Raw genomic sequence first — 16,736 nt, forward strand, 5'->3', positions numbered from 1 at the left:
ATACAATAATTTTGATATTAAATTTTCCTAATTTTGTACTTTAGTTGTAAAAGTGTTGTTACTACATAATATTTAAAATGTAAATTTTAATATTATGTTATATTTTAATATTAATACAATTATTTTTAGCTATATAAAACAGTCATTTTAATTTGTTTCACTATGAACAATGGCATGTAAGAATTACTCTACGTATATGGATATATTTTGGAAAATTAGATAGATTCCTCTTTGATATTAAATTATTCTAATTTTGTTCTTTAAATAGTCCTGTTTTGTAAAATTGTTATTAGCTACAAAATATTTAAAATGTTAATTTAATATTATGTTAATACTTTAGATATTAGTACATTTATTTTAGCCGTATAAAATAGTTATTTTAATTTGTTTCACTATGAACAACGGCATGTAAGAATTACTCTACATATATGGATATATTTAAAAAAAATTAGGTAAATTTCTCTTTTTCCTAAAAGTGGAGGATGGCTAGATGATCTAATAGTAAGATTCGATTCTCTGAGCATATTAAGATTTTAAACTTAAAAGAAAATTCTAGTTTTTAAGGATAATTTTGAGTTTTTATAGAAGTACTAAGAATATGTTAATTAGAGTTTATATTGATTAAAACATTAATAATCAAATTATTTAAAATAAGGAGAAAAGAACTAATCTTGTGACAAATTGTTTCTCAATAAAAAGCTTATTTATCAATAACTTTTAATATTAGAGTATATAATCCATATATTAAGGTGTGTCTCGGGAAAAATAGTTCTAGTTAAGTGATTCTTAACATGCATGTAAGGTTTAGAGCCCAGGTGAGAAGATCATATACAACTAACCAAAGGGGGTGGCAAACGTTTGAGTATTCATTGGCTATATGGCTTACAATGGTGCTAAAGATATAGGGGTTTTTGGTTCTTAGCTTTTAGCTTAGTTTTTTATTTGGCTTTTGACTTATTAGTTGGTAAAACAATCAAAAATAGTGTTTGATAAATAGCTTTTAAAGCAGCTGAAAATCCAGCTTTTAAGCTGAAATGAAAAAGCTACTCCAGCTAACTTTTTTGGTTGGCTTTTGAATTGTTGACCTACTTTTTCTTTAATAAACAGTCAACAACTAATACTCAAATTTACCAAACATCTCCATGAATGTTTATGTGTGATTTCGTTTAAAATTAGTAAACATCTAATTGACAAAAGGAATGGTTGACTAAACTGATAATGTGCATACATAAGAAAATCAACTCAATTAAATGAAACAATACAGTTTGTGCCCTGATAACTACTTTCAACCTCAAAATTGGGCAAAGTTACATTGATAGTGGATTTTAAGAGCCAACATAACAAACTCAATCAGTTGGCCTGATGACGGCCTCTTCCACCGCCAAAACGACCACCTCTACGGTGAAATGGCGTCCTTCCTCGGCCTCTGCCATCTCTCCCTCCACCAGACGAGAAACCTTGATTGAACTGAGGAGGAACCGTTTCATTCCCTTGGAAACTAGGCGCTTGGAATGAATTGGACGGTATAGCGGGAGTGATCGGAAACTGAGAACTTGGACCTTGTAAACCAATGTACGGCTGCTGAAACAGCCCAGGGTTTGTCAATGGTATCTGTGGAAAGTGAAACTGTTGCTGCCATTGTGCAGGGGGCATACTGTTGATTTGAAAGCCACCTGGCATAGCCATATTCTGCTGTTGTAATATCCCGTTCACCAGAAACCCGGCTTGCTGGAGTTGCTGAGGAAATGGAGAAGGGCCTCGGGGGAAAAACGGGCCCATTGGGGGCGGACCCGGCTGATAACCCTGAGCTACAGACAGCACAGCAGGTCTTCCAAAGAGATCTGACCCAATTGAAGTGGCGCCAAATCGGTTGGCCTCACTAGATGATGGTGCACAGGGACCACCATGCGGCTGCATTTGACTAGTTTGTGTTGGTTGTTTAGTTGGAGAATTAGAGGTACAAGGTTGATCTTTTGTCCATGTTTTATTCTTGTTTCTGTTGTTCTTTCTCTTGTTCGAGGAAGGCCCCTGGTCTTGATTACTGTTACCTCGCTTGGACATCTGTAACATTCTCTTGAATGCGGCCTCCTTCTCGTCATCGGAGAATTCAAGCTCGTCCGTCACCTCTTCATCATTCGGACCTGAAGCATCGTATCCTTTCTTGCGAGCTTCGGACTGGAGTACATATTTCACAAACTCCGGAACAAACCCTATCAAAGTGCCACCTTGGATATCAGAAGGAATGTCACTTTCTGAATTATATCTCACAATATAGTACGGGTTTTCAACAGGCCCAAATATTTCATCCACTCGACCTAGTGGCAACCTAGTCTCGGTTATCCATAATATTGAACTCTCATCAAGAGGAGTATGCTTCTCTGACCCTTCAACAATGACTTGATTTCCTAAAACCTAATAAATGATAAACATAATCAGAATTCACAAATCCACCTAAAGGGAAACACAATCAAGTAAATGGTAGTGCTACAGTGCCTTAATCTGCCATCATGATTAGAGGTGTTTAACGAGACGACTCGACCCAACGGGTCATGAGTCGGATCACATTTCAACAGGTCATTAGGGGGTCGGGCCATTAACAGGTCTTGTTGTAGATGTCGGGCCGAGCCAGGTCAGATAGTTATAGGAATTGGTCGCGGAAAAAAACATTTTTTTATATTTTTATATGAATATACATAGGTGGGTTGACCCAACCGGCCTTCAAGTGAAATAAAAGACTATCATATGAACTTTTTAAAAACAGGTCAAAGTGGGTTGGATTTAAACGAGCTTTGACCTGACCCAACCCGTTGAACACTAACCCATGAACAAAAAGGAAACCAAAAGCATGAAACTGACAAACCAAAGTTACATTTGATAGGTTGATAGAAACTTACAGATGAGATAACTCCCACCGGAAATATTTCTTGGTGTGGTAGGAGAGTGACATTTACTTCATCCACTCTAGGAAGCACCTGGCATTAGAAAAATTTTGAGAATAGAATCTGTAACGAGCTAAAACAGAAAGGAGGGAAGAGCAAATCAATTGACCAATTTTACTAAGACCAGAGCAAATCAATTGACCAATTTTACTAAGACCAGAGCAAATCAATATATATTATATACATAAAAACAGCAAGAAATAGTATTCTTAATTCCTATTGAAATTCAAACTCATTTGTCAAAAACCTATGTCATGCCTTTGTATTGTCAAATTTCCAAGGTGTACTACACATGAATCTCTACCGTGAAAGTAGTAGCTAAAATTAACCAAGTAAAAAAAGTGCATTCAAAGCCCTCGAACTGTTAGCCACTTATTAAGCAATCGCAATAAGCGATATATCAAGCATCAAGAAATTTTAAAGCCATACAATGTCACAAACTATTGAACTATGCAGGTTTATGGCTCAATTCCAAAGCTTGATGGCTCAAAGAACCGCAAAGGAAGAAGCACTACGTAATAATTCCATGTTAACATTGGAGTTGCTTGGTAAAATAGCTTATTGGGCAATTTTAACTATTTTGTATAAATAGATGGTTAGGTGGTCAAACCATATAATGTTAGTGTTATCTAAATAAGCTACTTTTTATTTTTAAACACGTTGCTCTTATCAGGAGGTCAAACAAATGAATCAACCAGTCCAATCAACTATCAGATATTGCCAAACACCCTCATTATGGCATTCGCATAGTTTAGCCATGCGGCCCTATCCCTTTAATAGGAAATTGCATTCATGTTATTATGTCTTCAATTGAATTTAAGCCGCTAAATTGACAATGAAACCATGTTCAAGCTAGATGATATTGCACCATTTAAAAAGTAAAAACAGTCCATACTCCATCCACATATTCTCATTCCTTTGATAATTAATGATTGGTATTGTCGATGTCTTTCACCCTCAACAAAAAGAAAAATCAGAGAAAAAAAATTATAGCACATTCAAAAGTATGATATTAGGATCACTATATCCACAAGCTATGCAATAATCACCAAACTGGGGCTAAGCAACCATCCTTTACTAGAACCATTGGCAAAACATACAATAGTAGAGATAAAAAAAAAACTCATCGAGGTAACAAATGCAACATATTTGTAACAAAAGTGAAATTTATTACCGTGGTCTCGTTCTTTGACTTGATGGCTCCTTTCATCATATAGCTATCTCCATCGGCAACATCATCTTCAAATGAGAATTCTTCGCCGCTCTCCTCATATTTGTTATCGTTATCTTCCTCATCGTCGTTTTCAGACCAAGCAATCATATTATCTACATCAGAGTCCATTACTTGACGTTCTTCCATATCTTTCACCTCCTTCTCATCGTCATCATCACTTTCACTACTAGAAGACGATGATGATGATGATGACGACGATGATGACGACGATGTCGCAGACGATGATGATGCCGATTCACACTCATTATCGGATTTAGAATCACTGGCAGTCTCCTCACTGAGAACAGGAGTAATCTCTTTCTTTATGTCAATGTCAATAACTGCTAACTTGTGCCCGTCGCCCCCCAAAGTAACCTTCTGCAATTCCTCTTCAATCGAGCAATTCAAATTCTCAACTTCACAACAATCTTTTTCATCCAACAATCCAACACTTCCATCTCCAGGTGAAATCTTGGTCTCACTATGGTGACCATCAGAATTAATTTCAGCAGTTTCGGAACTACCCAACTCAGCTTTCGTTACAAAACCATCCGTGCCACATTCTCTCAATCCATCTGATTTATCCATACTACAATCCATATGCTCCGCAGTGCCAATGCATTCAACCTTCACCGACACAGACTGTTCTGATTGATTCATAACTTGAATAAGATTGTCCAAACTATTACCAACTAAGACATCCATCCCACTTCCAATCTCCGATTTGCTCAACTGTACATCCTCAGGGGCTTTCACATCGTTTATCCATTCATTGTCTCCAAGTGAAATCTTTGTCTCGCCCAGGTGACAATCATAATTAATTTCAGCAATTTCAGAACTACCCAACTCAGTTTTCTTTACAAAATCCTCCATGACATATCCGTCTGATTTATCCATACTACAATCTATATGCTCCGCAGATCCAATACATTCAACCTTTATCGACACAGACTTTTCTGATTGATTCATATCTTGAACAAGATTGTCCAAACTATTACCAATTAAGTTATCCATACTTCTAATCTCAGATTTGCTCAACTCTACATCCTCAGGGGCTTGCACGTCGTTAATCCATTCGTTGATGGGAGCGAAATCAAGATTCAGAAATGAATCGATCGAACTAAGTGAAAACTCCTCAAAATCAAGCCTGAAAGTCTCAGGATATTTTGAGATTTTAAATTTTTCTTGCTTAGGCCCAGATTCTTCCTCGTGTGGAATAGGTTCTTGGATAAACCCTACCATCTCCAACAACACAAAAAGAATTAGTCCTTAAGAACATTAAAAATTCAAGCATACACTAAAACCTAAGATAAACCCTACCAATTAAAGCTATGGTGGATCCAGAAAAAAATCAAGTGTTGTCAACAATTTAAATAAAGATACAAGTTATATTTATCATTGTATCCACGCCAAGTTTTCATATTTTGAAAATTACACATAATGTCTATCATTTGACAAATTTTGAAACAAATCACTTTTCAAACTAAGAAATTGAAAGAACTTTTAACAAATTCATTTGAAAAAAATTTAAGAAAACAAGCTAATTCAAAATTATGGAAACAAATAATTTACAACCGAAAACAAGCATACTCAACAAACGGATAGAAAACAAGAATAATCAAAAGTAAGAAAACAAATCAGGTCGGCTAAAGACTCGTTTGCAACTTTATTTTTGTAAACAAAGAATTTATGTTTTTGACCGGAGGCAAAAAAATCCTAAGAACAAATCTTCTGTTGTCCAAAAAAACTCCATCTAACACATTAGCCATTTTCACCATTTTAGACATACCTAATCAGCTATCAGTACTAAGCTAGCAAGTGTGCATTAAGTACCATAAGAAAATATAAAGAAAACCCCACTAAAATTATTCACTAATATCCCCACAATTAAGTACCATCATTAGCAAAGCATTCCTTCATTAAAAAAAATTACAGCATTCCTCCATTAGAGCATTCCTTAATTAAGTATTAAGAACCACTTTTCACTAAAATTATTCACTACAAGTCTAATATCACAACACATTGAAGCATTCCTCCATTAACGATTAGAAAAAATAAAGGCAAAATGATGAACAAAGATGAAACACACAACTGACAAAATGAAATACACAATCATTGTGGAAATAAGTAACTAATCCACCAATTCAAAATGTATAAACCCTAAAAATCAATTGTAGAATTCAATTGCTAATCAATTAAAACTTATAAATTCCAAGAAATAAAAAATAAAACCCTAAATTTATAAATTTACCACCAAGTAAAATAAAAACCTAAATTGATTAACAAAACCCTAAATTTAACTAATTGATTAAATTTGATGAACAAACAATGTTGAACAACTAACATTCAATTTTAGCAAAATCTATAACAACTGCACAAATTGAAATCTTTAATGGAAAGTAAGAAAAAGAAAAAAAAGCATCTACGGGGTTTGGTGGCTGGAGCGCGGCTGCGAACGTCGGTGAAGGATGAAAGTGGTCAGTGGTTGGCGGCTACGGGTGTATGAGGATGTACGGGTTTTGAAGGATATATTGTTTTGTAAAGTACAAAATACCCATTTAACAATTAACAAGAAAACCCATATGAACTTCATAAATACAAATTACACCCAGAAAATTTCTAAAAGTATATATGGTTTTGTAAAGTAGAAAATACCCATTAAACAATTAACAAGAAAACCCATATGAAATTTCTAAATACAAATTACACTCAGAAAATTTCTACAAGTATATATGGATTTGTAAACTAGAAAATACCCATTACACAATTAACAAGAGATTAATATGAGTAGCCATGACTGAATCTTGATAAGAGAATACAAAAAGAGAAAGAATTTTACCTGAACAGCAGCTGCTTCTTGCGGACTGCTAATGTGGAGCGACTGAAGAAAACCCTAAAACAAATTATAAAACTTAAGAATATGCATTTATAAATCACAAATTGCTAGTAGGAGAAAGTAGGCGCGTTCTGGGTACACACGATTTAATTTTAATTTGGTCTAATTTTAATACTAAAATCAGATCAAATTAAAATTTTAGAAATAAAAATCATTTTATACGTACCACAGTCTAGTTTAGTCTCATATATGATTTTTTGGTTTTAAACTCTTTCTAAATTAATAAATTCATTTATGTAAATATTTTGCATTTATAATAGTCAAATATAATAATTCATGATTAGTTACTTGCATCAACATAATTCGAGTTAATATTGTTGCAAAAAACTAAATCTTGAATTATCTAATCTAAGTAGCAACCTATTTAAAAATACTATATAAAAACTACGATTTTTGAAAATACGGTTTTACGGTCTGATTTAATCTAAAAATTAATAAATCGAGACCCGACCGAAAATGTATTTTAAAAAATCAAATCAGGTAATTTAATTGTATACCAAACCGAACACTAAAACTACAATTTCATTTAGTTTAATTTAATTTATAGTTTATGACTAACCTTTGTTCAATTCTAGGCACGTATAGTATAATGGACTTACACCTGACGCATACTCGGTGATGCAATTTTTTTAGTGACCATGGCAAAATCAAAAATTATACGAGTGGTTAAATATTTAAAAATTTTATTACATTAATTTTTTATTTCTAGATAAGAATATGTGGAGGTTAATGAATATTTATAAAATTTTCTTAAACAAACGGTTATGTGTTTGTATGATTATATGAATGGTGATTAAATCCATACTATTTATAATCTATATAATTAATTGATTTAATAAATATAAAAAAATATCTAAATAATATTTTTTATTACACGTGACAATATATTAAAATACTATACTAACATATTAATTTGTTACCTGAAATATAAAATAGACACCTACGAATACAAATAGAAGTTTGGACGATAAATAGCTTTTGCTAAATTTTAACTATAAATTATTAGTTTATATAATTATTTATAAATGATACAATACATCCTCTATGGATATTATGTTTACCTTCATAACATGCATAACAAGATCACCAATATTCCAAGACCTGCCCAATGTTCTAAGTAAAAGATTTTAAAATTAAAAATAATACTGAAAGGAGAAATAAAAGAAATACAACGATGAAATATCTGTTGAAATTAGTAGCATAAAGATGTTTGTAATATACACAATAAAATTTATTGGTTATCCCAATTAAATATTTACCACTCGATAGTCGATACCTACTCAAAGTATTTACATTAAGAACTTCAACATCTAATTATTAATTAATTGTAAATGCTTCTAAAATTATATTGATGAATACTTTGGTGATTTTTAGTGAATAAAATAAAATTAAAAATAAATACTTATAATACTTTAAATTGTAAGTTGTAAGTTATATGAAACACCAAATCAATACAAATTACCTTGCACAAACATCTATATACTAGTTTACAGTTTACTACACTTAATAACATTGAAATAATACTCCTATAATATTGTGATTGTTGTTGTTATTGTTATATATTTCATCCATATATTTTTTTATCCACTAGAGTATTTTCAGGGGAAAGTTCCATCATATTCTGATCAAATGTTTTATTTATTTTTAGCGTTATTTATTAATCACTCTTAATTTATATTTTGTTCTCAATATATAACCTAAATCCTAATTAAGTGAAATGTTATTTACTTTGTGTCAATGAAAATTTACAAATAATAATTTTTTTATGATTTTAACTAAATACAATTATAGATATTTAGATATATTTAGAATATAAATAAATTTGTAAAACTATATAAAATATTAGTTTTCTTTTATTTGAAATTTTCTGGAAAGCTCATCTAACAGCCCCAATGTATGACCAAAGAAATGAAGGTTGGCCCACGAGAAGATTTGTGTGGACTACAAAATTCCAGAACATTCTTTTCATCACTCGATACGTCAACAAATCCTTATAAATAGAAGCCCCATCCCTTCCTATCGTTCACGTCCAACACAAATTCATCATTAAGAATCTTCATCGCGTTCTTCAATCCAATCTATTTCCTTAAGGTAATCCATTCACTCCTTTACTAATTCTGCGTTTTCATCATCAATTTCTTGTCCAATTTATTGAATTTTTCGTGATTTTGTTGTTTTATATCGTTTCATATAAAATTGATTGTATTGTTTGATTTTTGATTGTCTTCTAATTAAGTTATTCGCTATCTGAAGAAATCGATTGAGTTTTTAATATATCTATCAAAAAAATTCATATTGGAATGATAATTTGTTCATAGATATTCTTTGTTGTGGATTCTGTTTCCATGTGCAGTAGAAATTGTTATTTGTAATTTTCATTTAGGTTATGTTGGTGGAGTAATCGATTCTCCTATGTTTGATGATTTATTCAGTAGGAGATCAATCTGTCAAAGTTTATATCTCATTAAATTGATCAAAATTCATCCATATCCAAATTATGTATGTCCTTGTAGAACTTTAGTTTTTTTGTTGGCGTCCACGTTCTGTACAAATTTGTTTTTCATTGAAATATTTCTTTGAATATTTTCGTTTTAGTTATGGGTTTGTAGAGTAATTGATTGATTATTGAATATTTTGATGAATCGGTGATTAGGGATTTTAATTTAATTTTCTGATTTATGATGAAAATTCAAGTATCTTCGATCTAGGTTATGGGCATGGAGTGTTTAGATCATTGATTATTGTTTTTTTGTGATTAATCTATGCCAGGGATCCTGATCTGTACTCTGTGATTGTTGTTTTAGATATATAAAATGCAAATCTTCGTCAAGACACTCACCGGCAAAACCATAACTCTCGAGGTCGAGAGTTCCGACACCATTGATAACGTCAAGTCTAAGATCCAAGACAAGGAAGGGATTCCCCCAGACCAACAGCGTTTGATCTTCGCTGGGAAACAGCTAGAGGATGGCCGCACCCTTGCCGACTACAATATCCAGAAAGAATCAACACTTCACCTTGTACTCCGTCTCAGAGGTGGAATGCAAATCTTTGTCAAGACCTTAACAGGCAAAACAATTACCCTCGAGGTCGAAAGCTCAGACACCATCGACAATGTCAAGACCAAAATTCAAGATAAAGAAGGCATTCCACCAGACCAACAAAGACTTATCTTCGCTGGGAAACAGCTTGAGGACGGCCGTACCCTTGCCGATTACAACATTCAAAAGGAATCAACTCTCCACCTTGTGCTTCGTCTCAGAGGAGGAATGCAGATCTTTGTCAAGACATTAACAGGCAAAACCATTACCCTTGAGGTCGAAAGCTCAGACACAATCGACAATGTCAAGACCAAAATTCAAGATAAAGAAGGCATTCCACCAGACCAACAAAGACTTATTTTCGCTGGGAAACAACTTGAGGACGGCCGTACCCTTGCCGATTACAATATCCAGAAGGAATCAACTCTCCACCTAGTCCTTCGTCTCAGAGGAGGAATGCAGATCTTTGTCAAGACCTTGACAGGCAAAACAATCACCCTCGAGGTCGAAAGCTCAGACACCATAGACAATGTCAAGACCAAAATTCAAGACAAAGAAGGCATCCCCCCTGACCAACAAAGACTCATCTTTGCTGGAAAACAACTCGAAGACGGTCGTACTCTGGCTGATTACAACATTCAGAAAGAGTCTACCCTTCATCTTGTTCTTCGTTTAAGGGGTGGGATGCAGATTTTCGTTAAGACCTTGACAGGGAAGACAATCACTTTGGAGGTTGAGAGCTCAGACACCATTGATAATGTAAAAACTAAGATTCAGGACAAAGAAGGCATTCCCCCTGACCAACAAAGACTCATCTTTGCCGGAAAACAACTCGAAGATGGTCGTACTCTTGCTGATTACAACATTCAGAAGGAGTCTACCCTTCATCTTGTTCTTCGTCTAAGGGGTGGGATGCAGATTTTTGTGAAGACCTTAACAGGGAAGACAATCACATTGGAAGTTGAGAGCTCAGACACCATTGATAATGTGAAAACTAAGATCCAGGATAAGGAGGGTATTCCCCCAGATCAGCAGAGACTTATCTTTGCCGGAAAACAACTCGAAGACGGTCGTACTCTTGCTGATTACAACATTCAGAAGGAGTCTACTCTTCATCTTGTTCTTCGTCTAAGGGGTGGGATGCAGATTTTCGTGAAGACCTTAACAGGGAAAACAATCACATTGGAGGTTGAGAGCTCAGACACCATAGATAATGTGAAAACTAAGATTCAGGACAAGGAGGGTATTCCACCAGATCAACAGAGACTTATCTTTGCTGGGAAACAGCTTGAAGATGGAAGGACACTTGCTGATTACAACATTCAGAAGGAGTCTACTCTTCATCTTGTCCTTCGTCTTCGTGGTGGATTTTAAGCCTGGGAATTTGTTCATGTTTTTGGAATTTGGATTATGATATAGAACCTTATGTTTTCTGTTTTTGCTGTTTGATAATGTGTTGATGACACATTGACAATTAATCATGCAAACTACTAAACTTGGTTTGTTATTTGATGATGTGTTGATGGCAATTAAACCATTTTATTGTTTTGATTAGAAAACAATGAAATCATATTAATGCCAAACAAAAAATTAAGTTTAACACTGAATATCATTTGCTTTACTTAATTTTTTCCATTCAATTTCTTTTAATTATTGAGCCTGAGTTCGACAACGGCAAGTTTGGCAATGTGCACATTACATGGTTCAAGTTTAAATAAGAACTTGTGGAAATTTTTGTTTTTATATTAACTTGGAGTAAAAAGGTTCAAACGAAAAAACAATAACTAAGGCCTGGTTTGATACAACAATGTACTTTTGATTTTTGAATTATTAATTTCTAATAAAGTTGTACATTATATGTTTTATAATGTACCTTTAGATTTTAATAGTTGCTACAGCTTTTGTAGTCAACTGATTTTATTTGGATATATTTCTCCATGTATAATGTAAAATAGTCAAGTGTGATCTTATTTGATTCGTCTTAATGTATATTTTCATAATATTATCTTTTTTAGAGTATTTTATCATATTAAAAATTTCTAATAAATTGTGTATTAGATAGCGTAAAAAACAGAAGTATAGCTAGTGTTAAAAATCAGAGGAAATATAAAATTGTAAACTAGTTAAATTTATTAGAAATATAGTGATTTTTGAAAATTATAAATTAAAAAATTGAAAATTTATGCTCTGCTTGTTATTATTGTGATTTTTTATGTTTTTCAAAGTCATATGTTATTATGATGTCATATAATTTGTAAAAAAAATAGTCAAATTTATTAAGAACAAGATTATTTTGAAAACAGATAACTAAAAATTTATATGTTCTATAATTAATAATTTAAAAAATTAGTCAAATTAATTAAAAAAAAAGAACATACCACAACATAAGAATCCAGTATGAAATACAGGGCAAACAAGTAACTATTTATAGTAGAATCAAATACAAGTAACACAAATGTCACTAGCTAATTGCTGCACTAGTGGAGCCTAAAATTTGCGTCAAATGTCCTTAAACTCTATATCTTCTCTTCCCTTTCTTTCTCACAATGGTAACAAATCTGCGATCATGAGTAGACTCCATAACTGCATTTACATTGTTATATGGAGTAATACTATCATAGATCAGCACAAATTACTAGTATGATTAGATCAATTGACAGATCCATACACAAGCAAGATATTGAGAAATCTGCTGATCAGAGAGCTACTTTTGATCACAAGTCCACAACCTTTGGAAAGAAAATCTTTGATTACAAAAGATATCGTCTCTTTCTAGACTTAGCACGACGATAGAAGAGCCATAAACCCCACAAAACAAGAATGATCAACTGGAGGACAGCTAATACCTTCAAATCTGCATCGATAAAACGAGCAGAAAATTAAGTGAATTGTAAAATTGTGCTTGGATTGCTTTTGTTGGAGGGAAAAGGGTTAGGAAGGGCGAAGGAGGAAGTAAGAATTGTATTCCCTTGATAAAATATTCAAACAGTAAAATGATTAATATTGTGTTTGGATAGAAAAAAATGAAAGGAAAGGAAGAGGAGAGATTTGAAAAGATGGAGGATGTTTTATTTGGATAACAAAAATGGAGGGGATATGGGAGGATTTGAAGGGGAGGAGTTTGGAGGGAAAACATTGATAAATTTTTGTTAAGAATACAGTCTCTACTGATGTGAAAAGATTTGGAGGGAAAACACTCATTTCCTTCATTTTCTCTTCCCTTTCCTTTCTAAACAAATAAGGTGCACTCTCTCTCCTTATCCCTCCCTTTCTTTCCCTTCTTTCCCTTTCTTTCCCTTCTTTCCCTTCCTCTTCCTTTCTTTTCTCTACTAATTTGTTATCCAAACATAGTGTAAGTTCTCCGAAAACTACATAAATTGACAAAATTGACAGTCATATAACTAGGGAATTTTAGAAGAGACCTTTTAGATTCTGGAGCATGTCCAATCTTCCATCCGATTTGCTTTTTGTTTCCTGGATAATGTCAAAAGTTTGGTGATACTCTGCCTTGTATTCAATACTACCTCCCATTATACAAGTATTAGGACAATAAAAGACACCATCAAATTCATCACTGCCATCACAACAATCTACAGAAGGAAAATTCATGGGTAAAGCCCTGGTGACGGATAAAAACTTAAAATATAATACATGTTAGCATCAAGAACACTGGGAGGCCAATGAGATCCACAGACCATACTGAATATACTAGTTGATGCACGGTAAGATGAGACAATAAAAATAAGTATCTTGTCAAATTTCTTACCACAAATATGGTCATTGACATGAGATGAAAACAAGAAGCGCGGCTGACTTCCCAGGTTCCTACAGTAAAACTTTCCCCTAGGACATGCCGAGGTACCTATAACAGAAGACCAAATCTTAAATGGGTAAGTTTGAAGTTAGCATGTTGCCGTAAATTAAACTGTACCCTATCCCTGTTCTACAACTAACATACTATTACTTGGAAAAAATTTGGAGGGAAACTTTGTGTTCTTTTGGGGAGGGTATAAGGCTTCAAATAGATGTCATCATACATCATATGGTCGGAGCTTAAGCCTAGAGACATGTCATTCCGTCAGTGCAGCAAGCACTAGATTTCCAATGAATTAGTATGCAAGTTTACATAATTATATCATCCAAGATGCTGGATTCTAGGCAACAAAATTGATCAATCTTCCTTGAAAATAGCAATACCATCTAATGGAAATCCAAACTTATTACTATAAAGGAAAAGCATATTAGTCTAATAGCCATAAAAGAAATTTAGTTTATATCGGATCCTCTAGTACAAAGTGTGTTGCACTGATACGATAACCTGTGTTATGAGCTAAAATTGTATAGTTCGATCAAGAACAGGCCATAAAACCTTCTTATATCATGTGTGGATGCTGTAAACACACAAACAAGTAAAAACTGATACTCAAATGGTTTTCAACTTTTGTCCTTGTTCCTATGCAGTTAGAATTTAATCAATGATCAGCAGTTCATACGCAATTAGACAGAACAAATGGTTATGGAACTCCGACAAAAGTGGCAATCTGAGAATACTCCCAAATAATTGAAGAATAAGAATAAACCTTCACCATTGAAAGGAAATACAAGACTACAGCCTAAACCAAAATGAAAGCAATTGTTTCTCTAAAAAAAAACCATTTCAAAAGCGCGTAAAGAAAACTTGCTCAAGAGAATACATGAAAGACGAGCAATGCATGACCACCATGTAATACAATTTTGACTATTTTGAGCACTTTGAATGATTAACCTGACCATGTAGTTTCAATATACTTCCTTATATATGGCCAAAAACAAGGAAAAACCCAAATTTCGACAATTCATAATGCTTCATCCATATGCATCCTTCACTGCCCTCCAAAAAAAAAAGTTTCATATCATAAATTGATTTGCAACCCATCAAGCCATCACTACTTTTGTTACCAACTCAATCAAGAATAACAGGCTTACTAATCATAATGTAACAAAGCAAACATAGAACCAAACAGTTCACAAAATAAAATTCTAAATAATACTATAAGTACTTTTTGAACTAAAATGGAAGTTGCAATAAGACCAGCAATCATAAATCTGGTAGAAAACAACATTCAATAACACTATATACCATCAAGTGGCTCCTACCTAAGCTAAACTTAATCCTTGTTATTGGAAACAAAAAGTTGTCACAACGTCATTTGCAACCTCACATTAATATTAATAATATGAATAATCTAGCACAGAAATGGTGCCATTAATGAATCTAACAATGAATGATTGAGAATTACATGATACAGTTTTTTTAAATAGCTTGAAGTCAAAGGATTAAACCTGGTTCATCAGTACCATCAACGCAATCGCAGAAATCATCATTGAAACGATCTTTGGTAAAAGAATTGGAACCATCCTTGCATTGCATCAACTCTGAATCGAAATAATTGATGTCTACAATAACAAATACACATTTTTTTTTTTTAAAATGTAGGGAAAACAATTAAACATATGCCGGAAGAATGAATCAAGGAATTTGAGGAAGAACGGGATGAAAAAGAGAGTACCGAGAGGATCAACACCGCGATGAGTAGATGAAGCAGAGGATTCCATGAAGAAGAGCAGGAAGAAAAAGCAGCGACATGACCAACGTGTTCTCCCCATTCACATTCCGGCGATGAGTGATGACTAAGAAGACTCGACCAAAGCAAGTCTTTAGTCTATTGCAAAGATGAAATTAGAAAAAAGATTGTGAAAAGTTATAAAAATAAAATTAAATAAATTTAATATAACCGATTAAAAATATTAACTTTTATAAATGGATGTTAAAGTGTATTTTTAAATTTCATTTTATGTGATTTTTATAGGTTTGAGTTGAAAATTTTCTTTTACCGTAATGACAAAAGAATTTGATTATTATTATTTTTGAAATTCACAATTATGGTTATTTTTGATTATATTAAATCATTAATTACACGATTTTTTATCTAAAATGTTTAAAATAATATTAAGGAGGTGTTTGATGTTAGTTGTTGGTTCCTTATGCAGCTTGTTTGATTGATTCTTATGCTCATTTTTTTATTATTATTAAGTCGGTTATATTAGTTAATAGAAAAACAACCTATTAGCTTTCTTTTAAGAATACGTTTGTTTGACTAAGCAACATAGAGGTACTCAATTAAAGTTTGGCCAAAATCTCATTTAACAAAGATTTCCTAATTCTCCGTAGATAATGCGTTCATCTTTTGGATTTTTGACTTAAGACATGAACCTTAAGTAATTTTGAACAACTCTTGTATAAGATGTTCTTGTGAGACAGATCCACGGAAAAACACAATTTTTTTTAAGAAAATACTTATTTTAATATCTAAAGTGTTAATTTAACACAGATATAGGGGTAGGATCAGGTTAAAACAACTAAAATGGTGAAAACTGAAAACCAGACTGAGATATACATATTGTTGCAAAAGGTGTACATATTATCTTATATGATGTACGTATTTTTGTGAAGGAAAAAAAGTTCACATTATTTACAAAAATGCCATCCGAATATGTACTTCTTTTAAACATGTATGTACACCTTATAGAAAATGTCTAATTATTTAAAAAATTACCACTAGAACATGTACACCATTTAACCTTTTTATGTACACTTGTTTTTAATT

At 32.9% G+C, this 16,736-nt stretch overlaps 3 protein-coding genes across 5 annotated transcripts; 1 reads left to right on the top strand and 2 right to left on the bottom strand.

Moving 5' to 3' along the window:
* Positions 1 to 1,116: 1,116 nt before the first annotated feature.
* LOC130805798 (uncharacterized) lies at positions 1,117 to 8,358 on the bottom strand. Its single transcript, XM_057670583.1, has 6 exons — positions 8,342 to 8,358; positions 8,110 to 8,161; positions 6,992 to 7,045; positions 4,114 to 5,394; positions 2,895 to 2,972; positions 1,117 to 2,412 (listed from the first exon to the last, which is right to left on the bottom strand). The coding sequence occupies exons 1-6, from the start codon at positions 8,356 to 8,358 to the stop codon at positions 1,351 to 1,353; spliced, it is 2,544 nt and encodes an 847-aa protein (XP_057526566.1). The 3' UTR covers positions 1,117 to 1,350.
* Positions 8,359 to 8,987: 629 nt separating this feature from the next.
* On the top strand, positions 8,988 to 11,715 carry LOC130805484 (polyubiquitin-like). 2 transcript variants are annotated; one of them, XM_057670259.1, is made up of 2 exons: positions 8,988 to 9,139; positions 9,853 to 11,715. In XM_057670259.1, the coding sequence occupies exon 2, from the start codon at positions 9,862 to 9,864 to the stop codon at positions 11,461 to 11,463; it is 1,602 nt and encodes a 533-aa protein (XP_057526242.1). In that variant the 5' UTR covers positions 8,988 to 9,139; positions 9,853 to 9,861; the 3' UTR covers positions 11,464 to 11,715. The 2 variants fall into 2 exon arrangements, with proteins under 2 accessions (XP_057526242.1, XP_057526243.1); XM_057670260.1 differs by having other exon boundaries at positions 9,050 to 9,139; positions 9,818 to 11,715.
* A 721-nt stretch (positions 11,716 to 12,436) lies between these two features.
* On the bottom strand, positions 12,437 to 15,804 carry LOC130805485 (glucosidase 2 subunit beta). Of its 2 annotated transcripts, none has more exons than XM_057670262.1 (5): positions 15,639 to 15,804; positions 15,412 to 15,525; positions 13,856 to 13,951; positions 13,512 to 13,563; positions 12,437 to 12,943 (listed from the first exon to the last, which is right to left on the bottom strand). In XM_057670262.1, exons 1-5 carry the CDS (start codon positions 15,733 to 15,735, stop codon positions 12,868 to 12,870), a joined length of 435 nt encoding a protein of 144 aa, XP_057526245.1. In that variant the 5' UTR covers positions 15,736 to 15,804; the 3' UTR covers positions 12,437 to 12,867. The 2 variants fall into 2 exon arrangements, with proteins under 2 accessions (XP_057526245.1, XP_057526244.1); XM_057670261.1 differs by having other exon boundaries at positions 12,439 to 12,943; positions 13,512 to 13,679.
* Positions 15,805 to 16,736: the final 932 nt, after the last annotated feature.

The sequence above is a fragment of the Amaranthus tricolor genome, chromosome 2 (genome assembly GCF_026212465.1).
Source record: "Amaranthus tricolor cultivar Red isolate AtriRed21 chromosome 2, ASM2621246v1, whole genome shotgun sequence".
In the NCBI taxonomy this organism is placed as follows: domain Eukaryota; kingdom Viridiplantae; phylum Streptophyta; class Magnoliopsida; order Caryophyllales; family Amaranthaceae; genus Amaranthus; species Amaranthus tricolor.

Bases quoted from the DNA above. Each gene is read 5' to 3' on its own strand.
- LOC130805798 (XM_057670583.1), bottom strand. The intron at 7,046-8,109 runs GTAAACATAATA...AATTTGTTTTAG, and splicing joins TTGTTATGCATGTTATGAAG to GGTTTTCTTCAGTCGCTCCA. The intron at 5,395-6,991 runs GTAAAATTCTTT...GTGTTGTTGGAG, and splicing joins AAGAAGCAGCTGCTGTTCAG to ATGGTAGGGTTTATCCAAGA.
- LOC130805484 (XM_057670259.1), top strand. From the start codon at position 9,862: ATGCAAATCTTCGTCAAGACACTCACCGGCAAAACCATAACTCTCGAG.
- LOC130805485 (XM_057670261.1), bottom strand. From the start codon at position 15,735: ATGGGGAGAACACGTTGGTCATGTCGCTGCTTTTTCTTCCTGCTCTTC. The intron at 15,526-15,638 runs GTACTCTCTTTT...TTGTTATTGTAG, and splicing joins TCGCGGTGTTGATCCTCTCG to ACATCAATTATTTCGATTCA. The intron at 13,952-15,411 runs GTTTAATCCTTT...CTTCTGTTATAG, and splicing joins TGATGGTACTGATGAACCAG to GTACCTCGGCATGTCCTAGG.